Source organism: Monodelphis domestica, chromosome 2, assembly GCF_027887165.1.
Source record: "Monodelphis domestica isolate mMonDom1 chromosome 2, mMonDom1.pri, whole genome shotgun sequence".
Taxonomy (NCBI): Eukaryota; Metazoa; Chordata; class Mammalia; order Didelphimorphia; family Didelphidae; genus Monodelphis; species Monodelphis domestica.
In genome coordinates this window covers 231,554,600-231,571,315 of record NC_077228.1, presented here as the reverse complement: position 1 = coordinate 231,571,315, position 16,716 = coordinate 231,554,600, and the positions used below count along the sequence as shown (strand labels likewise).

General features: G+C 39.1%; 1 protein-coding gene across 1 annotated transcript in view; it reads right to left on the bottom strand.

Moving 5' to 3' along the window:
- Nucleotides 1-3,660: 3,660 nt before the first annotated feature.
- Nucleotides 3,661-16,716, bottom strand: part of PDE6G (phosphodiesterase 6G) — a 33,083-nt gene continuing 20,027 nt past the window's right edge. Inside the window, exons 2-4 of the mRNA XM_007482870.3 lie at nucleotides 6,807-6,977; nucleotides 5,260-5,300; nucleotides 3,661-4,488 (exon numbers count right to left, since the gene is read on the bottom strand). Coding sequence (XP_007482932.1) covers nucleotides 4,412-4,488; nucleotides 5,260-5,300; nucleotides 6,807-6,952 — 264 coding nt within the window. The 5' untranslated portion in view covers nucleotides 6,953-6,977 and the 3' untranslated portion in view covers nucleotides 3,661-4,411. The remainder of the gene's footprint in view (nucleotides 4,489-5,259; nucleotides 5,301-6,806; nucleotides 6,978-16,716) is intronic.

The window sequence follows — 16,716 nt, the reverse complement described above, 5'->3', positions numbered from 1 at the left end:
TATTAGTGTCTTGGAGAAATTTTCTTATAGTTTGCAATTCTTTTGAAAATTACCTGTTCATATCCTTTAACCATTTATCTGTTGAGAAATGGCTCTTGCTCTCATGTTTGTATCAATACTCTATTTATCTCATATAGATCTTTAGCAGAGAAATTTGCTGCAAAGATTTTCTTTCCCTGGCTATTTCCCTTCTAATTCTAACAGAATTGATTTTTGCAGTTTTCAATTTTATGTAATCAAATTTTCCTTTGTATATTCTGTGATCCTCTCAGTTCCTTCTTTGGTCAAAAACTCTCTGCCACCCATAGCTGTGAAATGTATTTCCTTCCTGCTCCTCTACTTTGTTTACTCTATGACCTTTCATATCTAGGTCATTTGTCCATTTGAAGCTTATTGTGATATATCCTGTGATGTTTGCCTCTTTTCTGCCAGACTGCTTTTCAATTTTCCCAGAAGGAAGGCCTTATCCCAATAGTTAGTTTCCTTGGATTTATCAAATTCTATACCACTACATTCAATTACTTCTGGGTCTTGTTTAATCTAATTTGTTTTACTGATCAATTTTTCTACTTTTTAATCAGTACCAAATAGTTTTGGGTTTTTTTTGAAACCCTTACCTTCCATCTTAGGATCAATATTACGTATTGGTTCCAAGGCAGAAAAGAGATAAGGGCAAAGCAATAGGGGTTAAGTGACTTGCCCAGAGTTTACACAGCTAGGAAATGTCTGAGGCCAGATTTGAACCCAGGATCTGTCATCTCTAGATTTCAGCTTTCTATCCACTGAGCTACCCAGCTGCCCCTGGTACCAAATAGTTTTGATGATTACTGCTTTTCAGTCTAGTTTGAGATCTGGTACTGTCAAGATGCTCTGCCACAATTCTTAAGAGGATGTCTGAGATCAGTCCTCCCTCTGCTTAATCTGTGGCTTCTGCCTCTGGTTGGGTGATCTGATACAGGTAGTGCTTTGGTTCTGTTCTCTGCCTCCTTCTTCTTGTGGAAACACAACAGGGGCAGCTGGCTTTGTCTCCTGTTTTGGCCCTGACCATCCCCATCAAGAGATTGAGTTAGTTTCAGATTTTTAGGAGTCATCCCTCCCACCTCCCCTTCCATACCTGCTATCAGATGTTTCTATGCTTTCAATCTCTTTCTCTCACACACAAGGAGCTGGTTCTGTTTCCTGATGAGGGCTCAAAGTCCCTGGGAAATGACCAACTAGGGGAATGGCTCCCTCCTACTCCCCATTTTCATCTTCCAGACACACACACACACACACACACACACACACACACACACACACACACAGAGTTCTGCCAGGCCAGAGCTGAGATGTCATTGCTTTCAGTACTGCATGATACCCTCCTATCCTGAATTTTCTGGCTATCTGGGTATTTCCCTTTCATATCGACATCTTACCTGGAAGCACTTTGGATAGCACATTCATAAGCATCAGTCCTGAACATTTATCCATATACCATGGCCAAGCTTATCTGGCCCCTTCCCCCAATATCTGGTTCTAATTGACTCAGATATTTTGTTGTTACTATTTGGTTGTGTCCAATTCTTTGTGACCCCCAAGGACCATAGCACTCAGGCTCTTCTATCCTTAAGTTTCTTCATCTGTAAATGAGTTGGAGAAGGAAATAGCAAACCACTCCAGGAGCTTTGGGAAGAAAATGTCAAATTGGGGTCACAAAGAGTTAGAGTTTAAAAAATGCCTGACCCAGATAAGATCCCTATTAAAAAACAAAACAAAATACTCTAGGGGCAGCTAGGTAGCACAGTATGTAGCACCTAGAGTTGGAAAGACCTAGGTTCAAATCTGACCTTAGATACTTCCTGGTTATATGACCCTGGGCAAATTATTTAATCCTGATTGCCTAGCCCTCTTTGCCAAGACAGAAGGTAAGGGGGTTTAATAAATAAACAAATAAAATAAAAACCCACTCCATTTCCCCCACATTGGACACTTAACTCCATCTAGGACCCCAGCAGATTGTCCTGGGTGTTCATCCTTCCAGATGGTCCCTGCTTTGTATAAATGTTCTACTTCCTCCCCATTCCCTTCTTGTTGCTTTTTCTGGGTTTGCTCCCATTATGTATTATGTTTTAGTTTAGTCTAGTAGCTTCTCAGAAAGACTAGCTCTCCTCTTAGAAGCATGAGCAATAGCCCAAGGCCACCACTAGCAGTTGATAGTCACATCTATTTCCTAAGTTTTTGATTTAGTGAATATAGAGAGCAAGGGCTGAATCATGTACCTTAAATGGCAGGGCCCCATTTCTCTCCAACACTGAGGCTATGACTAGGCATGCCTCTCATTTTTTTCCTCCTGGCCACATAAATGAGAAATAAGGGAAATTGCTGCCTTTCACAGTATAGGATTTTGGAATTCCATAACTTCCTTAGTCTGTATTAAGATAAAGGCCTTCCAGTTCAATCCTTTTATTTTACATTGGAAGAAACAATGACCCTGGTCTTCATATGGAGTTTTCTCCATTTTTGTCCTAAAAATTCAGTTAATGAGTTCCTTGATTGCAGGGATGATGTCTCTGTCCAGTGTACTGTGTTCTGTACCTGGCAGGCCCTCCATGAATCCTTGTTTGACTTCACTTTTTTCTTTTGTTATGATTAAAATTACCTTGAAAGACTGATTTTTGGATAAAAATATAAGTTTATTGATTATATCAGGTTTATTGGTTAGGCCAGCATCATTAACAATAAAATGGTATGTCTCCATGGTTGTCTCTCATAACCAGGGACAACAAAAACTGGGTCAGGAAACTAGATTTTTTTTTTTTAGGAGTTTATTATTCAGCTCCTCCCTTGACTATCCCAAAACATCTTTCATTGGTGATAGATAATGAAGAAGTGATCCATTAGACCCTCAGTCCTTCCCTAAACCAATGGGAAGATAGTCACATCCATAGGAAAAAGAACCCTTGTCTCTTTACTTTATTAATCAAATTCTGTTAAAAAGGAAGATGTTTGGAATTCCTAAGGACAAAAAAAAAAGCAAAAAGTCGCAGACTAGATGGTATATCTGCCTCAGATCCCAAACAGAGGAACATACAATTATTCTCCCTAATACAAAGGAATTAATACAGTATGTGAAAAATAAGTTCTCACACTCTTGACAATCAAAGACCCTATTCCTTTCTCCTTTGTTTCCCTAGGTCCAGATTATCCAGATTAGACTCTCTCGGCCAGGAAAAAACTACTGCCTGGACTTTGCATATATGGACCTTGCCTGGATAGTTATGTCAATTTTTCTATATTGCTGCTAGGTTTTATCATGAATTTTTGTCTCCTTTTACAAATGAACAATCCTTAGAAATAACCAAGATAAATCAATTTCTTTAAAAAATAAAGATAACAAGGGTTAAAACTATTGAAAAATAAGAAATTTCCTATAAAGACTTAAATGTTTTTCTTCCATCCTCTCCTGCTTCTCAGGACCTCAGAGATCTAGTGTCTCTCATCTTCTTTAAATATCCAAGGGGCAAAACCCCACAATGAAGTGGAAGAAGAGATTGGGAAAGGGGTCAATACCTTTGTTTCCCTCTGAACCAATTAATACATCCTTCTTCCCTTTGCCTAGAAAAATCATGACACGAAAAACCTATACCCCAAAGGAGACCAAAATTCCTTAAAGAAAATGAATGAATGACAAAAGCATTTATTGAATATTTTTCTATATGCCAAGCAGTGTGTTAAGATAGTTCTTGTCCACAAAGAGTTTACAACATAATAGAGGGAGTCAATACATACAGATGAGTGGGTTATTGTGAATATATCAGTTGTTTCTATACCTGCCAATGGAGTAATGTTTTCCCAAATTAAATTATATTACCATTCAATCTTGGATTCCCAGTTCCCAATGCCAAAAGAAGGGATACAATAAACTCTAGATTTCCAGAACCCAAGAACCTTGAGATGAGGACATTGAGTATAAAGCTCAATCAATTCCCCCTTCATGCCAGCATCATTCTTGCCACTGGAAGGAAAGATACCTGTTTGTCCATGGGAAGTTCCCCAAAAGGTAACCTTCCATGAGTAAAAATACACTCATAGGACACTTGGGGTAGAGGACCAGTATTTACTGCTGCCCCCTCTTAGATTAAGCAGAACCCTTAGAACAGTCAGCTAGCGAATAAGTTAATAAGCGGGGAAAATGTCTATGTTTCTGGCAGCCCTGAATTAGTCCTATAAGTATAGATTCAGTCCTCCTAATATAGATAAAGGGAGATCAAGAGAATTCTTCCCTGAATCTGGTTCCTGAATGGAACTTCAGGAAAAGAAAAAGAAAGAGGAGTTATCACATGGAAAATTCTGGGATAGGGGAGTAAGGATAAATAAGAGTGGAAAGGTAAAATGTCTTCAGTCTTCATGAGTCTGTAGCAGGTAGGGTCAACTAAATGATACCATACTGGGCCAACTCGTGTAGCTCCAAGTGGTTGAAGGCTTCCCAGGGGCAGATGACAGTGATGTCTGGAAGAAACAAGAAAAGAAAAAGGCCAAGTCTTTCAAGGCCAGGGGTCTCCCCACTCCCCTCAGCTACAAAACTAATTCTCTTCTCCCTGCTGTTCCCTTATCACACATCAGCTCCTAAAGACATTTTCTAGAAGGAAAAAAAAAAGGCCACAGGGAATGAGCAAGATTTCCCAAAAGATCAATACCAATGGAAGTAGGTCAAAGTGAGCAGGGGCAGGAGGTGGGAACTAGATTGGGGAAGCGGCAGGGCTTCTTGTACGTACTTTTAGTTAATTCAGGGTCTCCTAGGGATAGAGAGCCTAATGAGGGGAAAGGGGGGATGTGGGGTAAAAAGGCAGCCTTTCAGAACCTCATAAGAACCTTCTTTCCTTCTGGATCCAATTTTATTCATATATATAATTTTATTCAGTTATGAATGTGTGTATGTATATAAAATATATACACACATATTTAGTCTCTTTAGACCACGCGTTTGTATCTCCACATAACGGGAGCATATTTAACTGGGGAGTTGGGGTGGAAAAAGTCTAGAGGGAATCCCCCCCCCCCCCATCCCATAAACAACCCAGACTGGGAAAGTAGTCAATGATATGGTGCTGAGAAGATAAAGGTCATGTTATAAATTTGGATTGAAGGTTGTTGTATAAAGTTATACAGAGGCCAGGGAAGGACAAAACCCTGAAGGGCATAGAAAGGGAAGCAAAATATGACTTCTGACTTTCTTTGATTGAGTTATTCTCTCCCAAACTGAGAAGAAAAGACTCATACCTGTTCCCAAACCCTCCATTCCAGGAATATCATCACCAAAACTGCAAGAGACAAAATGGTCAGTGACAGAGCTGGGTGCTGAATTTTGGGGTTCCCTCCTACACACACACTCATCTCTATTTATATATATATATACATATATATGTGCCCATATGCACACATATACACCATAGACACATACATATCCACACTGACTCACACACACACACACATACACACACACACTTGCACAATCACTTGCAAGTAGATTCTATTTTTAGCACTAGACAGTCATAGCTTTTTATCACAACAAGGGTTGGTTAAGAATCCAGGTTGCATTTCCTGCCTTACCAGGAGGGTGCCAAATAGCAAGCTTTTTGGTATCAAGGCAATTAAAAAAAGCCCCTTTTCTATTCCAAGTCCTCCAACCTTTGTCTATGTTCCTTGTTCATTTACAGTACTGTCTGTGGTTACTCAAGAACTGAGAACTACCGCACTTGTTCCCCAACACCAATCTGTTTCCCGAGATAACATGGAAACTGGGACTCAAAACAAGGGGGGAAAAAAAATCAGGTCAGGCCACAAACCTCAGAATTAGATTTAGGCCCAAATAAGGCCAAATTGAAAAGAGTATCCTGGTCCCTGCCTTTAAACAGGTGATTTCAGTTTTTGTCACATTTTTGAGCCTATCTCTGGGCCTGGGGATTTCCAAATTTCCACCTCTGAAAAAGTCTCTCTCTTAAACAAAACAACAGAGGAGGTGACAGAGACAAACCAAGTTTGGGGCCTAATAAATTAGGCAAAGGTCCAAACTTTGGAAATAATATTCTAGGTCTAAGGACAAAGATTGGAATGTGAATATCTCCTCTATTCCAATAGACTAAATATCTCAGGAAGTGGCACAGATGGCCAGAAAAATTATCTTGAGACAGAATATGTTTTGGTAACCATTTAACCATGAACTTGCTGAACCTCACATGTACTAGAGCTCCCCACCCCACTCCATTCCTATGGTTTTTTTCCTTTATAAACCCTATCCCTATTCAATAAACTTCGATTGCATTAGCTACCAGCTATGTTGCCCTTCTGACCTCAAAAGGTTCTTATCTCTCTCCTCTTTTTTCTCTATCCTACCTAAGGGACCTTCAACCCCTATCCTGAGCCTTTGGAGCTCTTCTCCCCCTTTTAGGCTCTAACAAAGAGGAAGTGCATGGACTAGGAGAGAAGGTCCAAGTTTTTTGTCCCAAGAAAATGCTTTTGAGCAAAAAAGAAAATTGAAGGAGAGAGAAAGGCAGAAAAGTTAATTCTTCCTAGAAGTGGAAGAAGACATTTGGGAATAAATTTTCAGACCAACAGAGATATAGGAAATGCCATTTCCTTTTCTAGAATTCAGACATCCTAGAAGTAAAAGAAGGATCATGTCTTCTAAGGGATTCTAGTAGTGAGGCCAGTCCCAGACCCTTTCAGCTGGTCAGGAGAAGTTTAATTGAAGAAAAAGTCAATCATCGTGGACGAGGGGTCCAATGCCCCTTCTCTTTCTCTCCACACTCTTCTGAAGGCCTTCTTACCCTTGTACACCTTTCTTGGGGGGCTTGCTCTTGAATTGGCGGGTTTGCCGCTGCTTGAATTTGGGTGGTCCTTTTCTAGGGGTAACTGGCCCTCCAACCACTCTGGTGGCTGATCTTATCTCCAACTTGGGTGGCTCCAGGTTCATGATGAGGCTTTTAGTCTTTCAAACTCTGAAGGAAAGGAAAAAAGGAACAAAATAAGAGCTCTTTTTACTTCTGATGCCCCTTCTTCCAGTGTGGTACAGAGGGAAAAAATCCCAGATTCAGTGTCAAAGGATTTGAGTTCAAATCCTAAGTCTGCGACTCACTGTCTAACAGAGGCAAGTGCCTACTCTAGTTATCACTCTAGGGTTTCAAATCACAAATTATCTGCAAAGTGAGGGTTACACTAAACAACTTCTCAGATTCCTTTTGGTTCTAAAACCATGATTTCCCTTCTGGGTTTTTTGGTGACGGTAAGCCCCAATCTAGAGCAGAGGAACTCTTTTAAGTTGGACCCTACAACACTCATACCCCAAGTATCCGAGAAGACAATTATCCTCCACATGCTCCAGAGCAGAGCAATCCTCTGAACCCCAATGGTCAAATTAACTCAAAAAGCATTTATTAACTGCATAGCATATGCCACACTTTGGACTAAACTCTGAAGAGTCAAAGAAAGACAAAAACAGGCCCACTCTCAAGGAAATCACAATCTACTACTAGGAAGGAGAAGACATGCAAACAACTACATATAAATAAGATATGTATTCAGAATAAAATGGAGATCTCATAGGGAAGGCCCTCAAAGTAAAGAGGGATCAGGAAAGGATCCTTGCCAAAAAGTGGGAACTTTGCTGTAATTAAAAAAAAAATCAAGGAAGCCAAGAGGCAGAGATGAAAAAGAAGAGAATTCTAGCCATGGTGGTGGGGCAGTGAAAATGCCTGGAGCAGAGGAATGGGGAGATCTTAGTTAGGTGGGGGACAGCAAGAAGACCAGTGTGGATGGATTGTAACAGTCCACCCAAGTGCCACTTGGCAGAAAGCAGGGAATGCCTAGTGATAGTCTCCCTTAATGTCAAAGTTTGGGTTCTCCTATTTCATAAACTGACCTACTTTCTAGGCCTGCACACACAGCCTCTCCCTTCCTTGACCTTGGAATAAAGGAGGCTTAGCATTCTCTAAGATTATATTATGGGGGAAAGTTAAGTCTGCCCCTCAGGGTCGCCGTGAGAATAAAATGAGATCACAGGTGTCAAAGTCCTTATGCAAAGTCCACCATACATATATGAGAGATTAACAGAAGGAGGTTAGGATTGTCAGTATTAGCAGTCCAGAGACTAGTTCTGGCCTGGCTAGTGGTTTCACTCAGTGACCTTGGGCAAGCCATGAATTTTCTAAACCTGTCTCTTCAACCATAAAATGAGGTTATTAGACTAGATGATGCTAAAGTTCTCTTTCAGCTCAATGAACTCTAAGATTTCCAGAATAACAGAAAGTGGAGTATATTGGACCTAAAGTCAGGAAGGCCTGGGTTTAAATTCTGCCACCGCTATTTCATAGCTCTGTGATCAAGGACAAGTCTTTTACCCTCCCTTAGTATTGGTTTCCCTTTCTATAAAATATTAGTGCCTGCAGCATCGACATCACAGAGGCATTGGGAGGCTCAAGTGAGGTCATTTAGTGAAGTGCTTTGCAAATTTTAAAGTGCTCTCCCTGTCCATTGTAATTATTTTACTTTTATTATAATTGAAAGGACTGGATTTTTGAATGACCTCCTAATGGAGTCCTGTATTCCTATTCTCTCAGAACCCATGGGACAGCTCCATTCAACCAACATTAATTAAGCCCCCAATGTGTATACAACTCTGTGCTAGAGGACATACAAAAATGAGATAAGGCTATCTAGGGGGGATAAGACATAACAAAGATACCTACAAGAAAGGATCTCCTATGGGCTGGAGTCACTCCTTGCTTTAATCTTTTGGCTAAAGGATAGGCAATCACTCGGTACCACAGGGACTCAGACTATCTGAGTTATACTAACATGTAGTTCCCCCCTCTTCTGAGATATAGTTGTCCTTGGACCCCTAAGATATTTTTGCTGATATCTGTACTATCTTCCTCCAAAGTGAATTAATGCCAAGAGATCCAGTTCTAGCAGAGTTCATATATTAAGGGGTCCAGAGGATCACAAAACCAAAACCTCCAAAAACTCTTTGAACCAGAATGAGAGGACCTAGAAAGGTCTGCAATCTCCCAAATGGAAAAGTAAGAGTGAGTCAGGCTTCTAGAGATAATGGTCAGATGGGGGCAAAGTAGCAGAATGGTGGTAAACCTGGTCCACAGCCCCCACCAAATTAAACACTCTGAGCAGGGGCTTACTTCTTCATCCCACCCCAGGTGCTGGACCTGGAACTAGAAAAGGATACAGTGGAGTAACTTACCTACTACTAAGCCAGAATTCAGTGGGCCATTGAAGAAAAATGGTAAAAGGATTTCCCAACTTTGTCCACCAGTTCTTTATACCTTCCTGACTTTGCCTACAGGGTAACTCAGAGCCCCTGCAATTTATTTTATTCCTGAGTAATTGGATTATGACTCTCCTTGCTCTGACACTAATGAGATTTTTAGTGACACTGCTGAGGATTAAAGAGAGGACAATGAGAAAAGGCTCTGAATGAGTTCATTCTGGGGAAGGGGGTGGTATGAGAATAAAATCGACATTACCTTACCTGGAAAGGTCATTCTAATATATAATCTAGAGGATGCTAGGTAATATGAAGAATAGAGAGCCAGTCCTGGAATCAGGACGACCCAGGTTCAAATGTGACCTCAGACACTTCCTAGCTATGTGAACGGAGGCATTTAATCCCAATTGCCTAGCCCTTACCCCTATTCTGTTTTAGAATCAAAATTGGCATTGATTCTAAGACAGAAGGTAAGGGTTTAAATATATAATGATAATATAATAATGTTATAGAATATATTATGTAATCCATATTATAATAAATCTATAATCAATTATCTTGTGGCTTCATTCACTATCTTTGTTACTTCTCAGTTCAAAACACCTGTCCCTGGCTACTGTTCTCTTCTCTATGTTATTTCTCTTATTAGAATATAAAGTTCTTGAGGGTAGAGACTACCTTTCTTTTTAGATATATATCCCCAGCACTTAGCACATATGCATATAGTTAAGCACTTATTAACTGTTTTTTTTCTTTCATTCATTCATGGAAGAACCTGCAGAATCAGTGGTCATGTTTGAGGAGAGTGTTGGAGCCACTAGAAAAGGAGTATAACAAGGGCTGGATGGATGAATGTGTAGAAAAGTGATACTTTCTTCCTTTCTCCCAACAATTTCAGTTGTTGTCCAGTCATTTCAGTCTTGTTTGACTCGTTAGGACCCTGTTTGGGGTTTTTCTTGGCAAAGATACTGGAGCAGTTTGCCATTTTCTTCTCCAGCTCATTTTACAGGTGAAGAAACTGAGGCAGAGTGAAGTTACTTTCCCAGGGTCACACAGACTCCAGGTCCATCCCTTGCACCATCTAGTTGCCACTTGGCCATAGCCACTATTTATACCAACTTCATAGTTGGCAAAGCACTTTATATGCATGATATCATTTAACCCTCAGAATAGGACTGGGAGGTAGGTATGGCAGAAATTATGATACATATTTCACAGATGAAAAAACTAAGGTTCATAGAGGTTATAGGACTTTTTTTTTAACCCTTATGGTCTGTCTTAGAATCAATGCTAAATATGGACTAGGTGTAAGGACTAGTGGTAAGGACTAGGAAATTAGGATTAAGTAGCTAGAAGTATTTGAGGCCAGATTTGAACCTCCCAACTGCAGGCCTGGCTCTCTATCCACTGAGCCACCTCTCTGCCCCTTTTACATGACTTTTCCACAGATAGAATGAGAATCAGAATTCAATCCCAGGTTTCTCCTGATTTGAAGTCTAGCACTTTACCTACCTTATAGCTCTAGGTCTTCATCCATACTTCATTCAGTTCAACACCTATGACTGTGCTAGGTGCTAACATACAAAGACAAAAGTGAAAAGTGAAAAAACAAAAACAAAACCCTTTCTGCACTTAAAGAGACTTACAGAATGCTGGCTCTGGAGTCAGGAAGACTCCTCTTCTTGAGTTCAAAACTGGCTTCAGACATTTACTAGTTGTGTGACCCTAGACAAGTCACTTAACCTTGTTTGCCTCAGTTTCCTCATCTTTAAAATGAACTGGAGAAGGAAATGACAAACCACTCTGGTATCTTTGCCAAGAAAACCTCAAATGGGGTCACAAAGAGTCAGAAATGCCTGAAAACAACGGAACACAAAGAATTTAGGAGAAGAGGAGTGCTAAAACCTGGGGGGATCTAAGGGAGCAATTTTCCTAGGGTGTCAATAGCTTGCAGTTTTTTCAAAAACTACCTGGTCATATCCTTTGACCTCGTATCTTTCTGTTCACATATGGCTCTTATTCTCATGTATCAGTTCTCTAGGTAATTTGTCCATCAGACTGTTTTTCTCATAATTATAAAAGCATTGACTGTATTTGCATAAAAAATCTTTTCCAGTTTTATATAATCAGATTTGGTTTTGTATCTTCTGGGATTCTCTCATTCCTTTATTTGGTCAAAAACTCTTTATCATGCACAGCTGTGAAAGGTATCTCATTCCATTTGTTTACTCTGACCTTTTATATCTAGGTTAGATATCCACTTGGAGTTTATTGTGGCATATCATGTGATGGCCTAATTTCTCCCAACCTGATTTCCAGCCCTTCTAGAAGTCTGCCACACAGAGAGGCTTTATCCCACCTCACCCAGCACCCTAAGTCAGATGAACTCCTTAAAAAAAAAAAAAAGAGGGGCATCGAAGGGGCTCAGTGGCTAGAGCGCCAGGCCCAGAGATAGGAGGTCCTGGGCTCAAATATAGCCTTATACACTTTCTAGCTGTGTGACCCTGGGCAAATCACTTCACCCCCATGTCCTAGCCCTACTATACTGTTCTTCTGACTTGGAACTAATATGCTGTATTGATTCTAAGATGGAGGTAAGGGTTAAAAAAAAATTACTCTTCTGGGGGGCAGCTAGGTGATTGAGAGTCATGCCTTGGAACCAAAAGTTAGTACTAATCCTAAGATGGTAGGTAAGGCTATTTTTAATATAATTTTTATTTTTTTAAATATTTTTCTGTGGTTATATGATTCAAGTTCTCTCCCTTCCCTCTACTCTCCCTCCTCCCAGAGCTGACAAGCAATTCTACTGGGTTATATATATTATCACTCAAAGAGGTAAGGATTTTTTTTAAGTTAAATTGAATTATTAAAATCATTTGGAAAAATTAATTAAAAATAAATTCAATTGAAAAAGTAAAGAAAAAGAGTAGTATATGGTAAGTAATAAGAGTTAAGAAGTTTGGAAAAGGAGAAGCTAAGTAGCACAAAAGATAGAGAGCCAGGCCTGGAGTGGGGAGGAGCTAGGTTCAAATTTGGCCTCAGACACTTATGAAAAACAAAATGAACAGAACCAAGAGAACATTATATACAACAACAGAATTAATATTTGGAGAATAACTTGTGAGTGTCCACCTCCAGACAAAGAACAGGTAAATAGAAACAGAAAGGCACAGAGTACATCTACTTTTTTTTTTTTTGGTCAAGCAATGCCTTTTCTAGTTTGGGAAGGGAAGGGAGAGAGAAACAGAGATACCTGGGAATTTTAATGTAATCAATGAACAAATAATTTTTTTTTAAAGAAAAGAAATACCCAGAGATAACTGAACAGAAAAGGAACAAGTGGAGATCCTCTGATTCAGAGGAATCAAATAAAAGTTGGCTCTTCCCCATTCAGTTTGACAAATATTTATTAAGAGTCTATGATGGGGAGGGGGAGGGGCAGCTTGGTAGCTCAGTGGATTGAGAGCCAGGCTTAGAGATGGGAAGTCCTAGGTTCAAATCTGGCCTTAGATTCTTCCTAACCAGGTATTATTACAGCCCATTATACTGAGAACTCAGGAGTTAAATTCTCCTGACATGTTCCCCTCTCCATTTTTGGCTTTCTTGCTTCCAAAATAAATAGAGGAGGGAGCATTTGGGGGGGGGGGAGGTTAACACCTTGATTCCCCACAACCACACTTCTGCCTTGGAACCAATACATAACATTGATTCTAAGATGGAAGGTAAGAGTTATAAAGAAAAAAAAAGGATAGAAGAATGGATTGGGTAGAAGTGGGAGATAATATAACAGCCACCATGATTTGAATAAGGTAGAGAATTTTAATGAACTTAAAAGGAGAAAAGCTATTGCATGATGTCAGCAAAGAACAAATGATAGTGGTGAGTTTCATTCTTCCTACCTCTACAGTTTTTCCTATCTCTCACCTAGTTGTGAGTCCCCTCTTTCCTTTCCTTTCTCTTCTTACTACAATTACCATCATTAAGTTGTTGGGTTTTTTTGGTGCTGAGATTTCCCTGTACTAATGTAAAAGATCTCCAACTTGTCATCCTCCCTCTGGTTTATCCCTCCTCCACTCCATTTTCTACACATTGCTCATATAATATTACATCCTAACAGATTGCTTTGATCACATCACTGTTTTACTCAAAAATCTCTGGCTTCTAGCAAATAAAAAATATAAATATTTGATCCTATATTCAGGGATCTCTGCAAAATTTGGTTCCATCTTATCTTTCCAGGTTTATTTCATATTCTGCTCTTTTGTATACTCTATGCAGGAGCCAAAATAGGTTACTCTGACCCACCTTCTTGTCCTGCCCTCTCTCATCTCTATATCTATGCCCAAGATTTCCAATAGGCCTGAAAATTACTCTAACCCCTACCTTCCCCATCTCTACCTGTTCTTCCCTCTTTCTTCCTTCAAGGTTCATCTAACACATTGCTTCTTCCCCTAACCCTTTGACTGCACCCTTTGCACTTCTCCCATTCCCCCTTGTACCAGTTATTTGTGTAAATATCTTTTTAATCCTATTCCATTGTAAATTCCTTGAGAGAAGGATCTATGTCTTCTCCATTTTTGCAACTAAAGTATCCCCCTAGTGCCTAATCATGGGTTCTTTTTCTTTTCAACCCTTATCTTCCATCTTAAAATCAATACTGTATATTGGTTCCAAGTTAGAAGAATGATAAGGGATAGACAATGGGAATTAAGTAACTTGTCCAGGATGTATATGAGGCTAGATTTGAACCTAAGACCTCTTGTCTCTAGGTCTGGCTCCAAATTCACTGAGCCACCTAGCTCCATTTACCTCCTCCATCATAGACTTAAAAAAAAAAACCAAACAAACAAAAAACCCTTACCTTCTTCCATCTTAGAATCAATACTATGTATTGGTTTCAAGGCAGAAGAGTGATAAGGGCTGGGCAATGTAGGGTCAAATGACTTGTCCAGGCTCACATAGCTAGGAGGTATCTGAGGCTAGATTTGAATCCAGGACCTCCTATCTATAGGTCTGGCTTTCAATCCACTGAGCCACTCAATTGTCCCCATCAGAGACTCTTTTTCTTTTTAACCCTTACCTTCCATCTTAGAATCAATACTGTGTATTGGTTCCAAGGCAGAAGAGTAGTAAGGGCTAGGCAATGGGGGTTAAGTGACTTGCCCAGGGTCACACAGCTGGGAAGTGTCTGAAGCCAAATTTGAACCTAGGACCTCCCATCTCTAAGCCTGGCTCTCAATCCACTGAGCTACCAAGCTGCCCCTCCCCCTCCCCATCATAGACTCTTAATAAATATTTGTCAAACTGAATGGCGAAGAGCCAACTTTTATTTGGTTCATCTGAACCAGAGCATCTCCTTTTCTATTCAGTTGTCTCTGGGTATTTCTCTTTTTTAAAAAAAATAATTTATTTGTTCATTGATTACATCAAAATTCCCAGGTATCTCTGTTTCTCTCTCCCTTCCCTTCCCAAACTAGAAAAGGCATTGCTTGACCAAATAAAAAAAGTAGATATAAACTATGCCTTTCTATTTCTATTTACCTGTTCTTTGTGTGGAGGTGGACACTCACAAGTTATTCTCCAAACATTAATTCTGTTGTTGTATATAATGTTCTCTTGGTTCTGCTCATTTTGTTTTTCATAATTTCATGTAGGGCTTTCCATTGTTTGTTTTAATTAACCTGCTCAGACAGGCTAATATGACAGTAAAGGAAAATGACAAATGTTAGAGGGAATATGGCAAAATTAGGATACTAAAACTGCATATTCTAAAATTTTTAAATTGTAATTAAATTACAATTAATTTTAGGAAAAGTACCTATTTGTACAACAATATAATGGCTCTTTTTGTGGTGACAAAAAATTGGAAATTGAAGAGATGTCCATCAGTTGAGGAATGGCTGAACAAATTGTGGTATATGATTGTGATAGAATACTATTGTGCTATAAGAAATGATGTGCAAGATGATTTCAGAAAAACTTTGAAAGACTTACATAAACTGATGCAAAGTGAAGTGAACAAAACCAGGAGAACATTGTACACAGTAACAGCAATATTGTAAGATGATCAATTGTGAAAGACTTAGTTATTCTCAGCAAAATAATGATACAAGACAATTCTGAAGGGCTTAAGACAAAAAAAAATGCTATCCTCCTCCTGAGAAAGAACTGATGGAACAGATGGAAGCATACATACTCTTTTTCACTTTTTCACTTTATTTGTGAGGGTTTTTTTTTGGGGGGGGGTGAGGGTATTGTTTTATATGAATATCCTTTCACAATATAACCAACACGGAAATGTTTTACATAATCATACATGTATAACCCAGATCAAATTGCTTACTACTTCAGGGAAGGGGGAAGGGAAGAAGGGAGGAAGACAATTTGGATCTTATAATTTTGGAAAACCTGTGTTAAAAATTGTTATTACATGTAATTGGGAAAATAAAATATTAAATTAAAAGATAAAAAGAGATTAGAGCACACTAGTATTCCATTACAATCATATGCCATAACTTGTTCAACCATTCTCCAATGAATGGACAACTCCTCAGTTTCCAATTCTTTGCCACCACAAAGAGAGCATCTATAAATATTTCAGAACATATAAGTTATTTTCCTTTTTTCCTGATCTCTTTGGGAAACAGACCCAATCGTGGTATTGCTGGGTGGAAGGGTATACAGAGTTTTTTAACTCCCTGGGTATAATTCCAGATTACTCTCCAAAATTACTGTATGAGTTCAGTTTCACCAATGAAGCCTTTTTTTTTTTTACCACCCAATAGATATTTCTTTTTATCAATTGTATGTAATAACAAATTTCCATATAAGTTTTCTTAAGTTATATGATGGAACTTATCTCTCTCCCTTCCTTCCCTTCCCCTTCCCAGTGCTGGCAGGCTAATCATATGGGTCATACATGTATTATCCCTCAAAATACATTTCTTACTATTCATTTTTGTGAGTAATCTTCTAAAACCAAAACACCAAAACATATATCCAAATAAACAAGTGAAAAATCGTATTTTTCTTTCATCTGCATTCTGACACTAACAATTCTTTCTCTGGAGGTGAATAGTATTCTTTTTTCATAAGTCCCTCAGAATTGTCCCAGATCATTGTATTGCTGTTAGTAGCAAAGTCTATCACATTTGAGAGTTCCACAACATTTCGGTTACTGTGTATAATGTTCTCCTGGCTCTGCTGATGTCACTCTGCATCAGTTTCTGTAGGTCTTTCCAGTCCTTTCTGAAATCATCTGGTTCCTCATTCCTTACAGCACTATAGTGTTCCATCACCATCATATACCACAATTTGTTCAGCCATTCCCCAATTGGGGCATCTCTTTAATTTCCAATTGTTTGCCACCACAAAAATCAGCTATAAATCAATAGTCTTTCTTAAACACAGTTTACAGTCTCATTTTTTAGTTCAAGTAGACCAAGACAAGTTTTCATAGT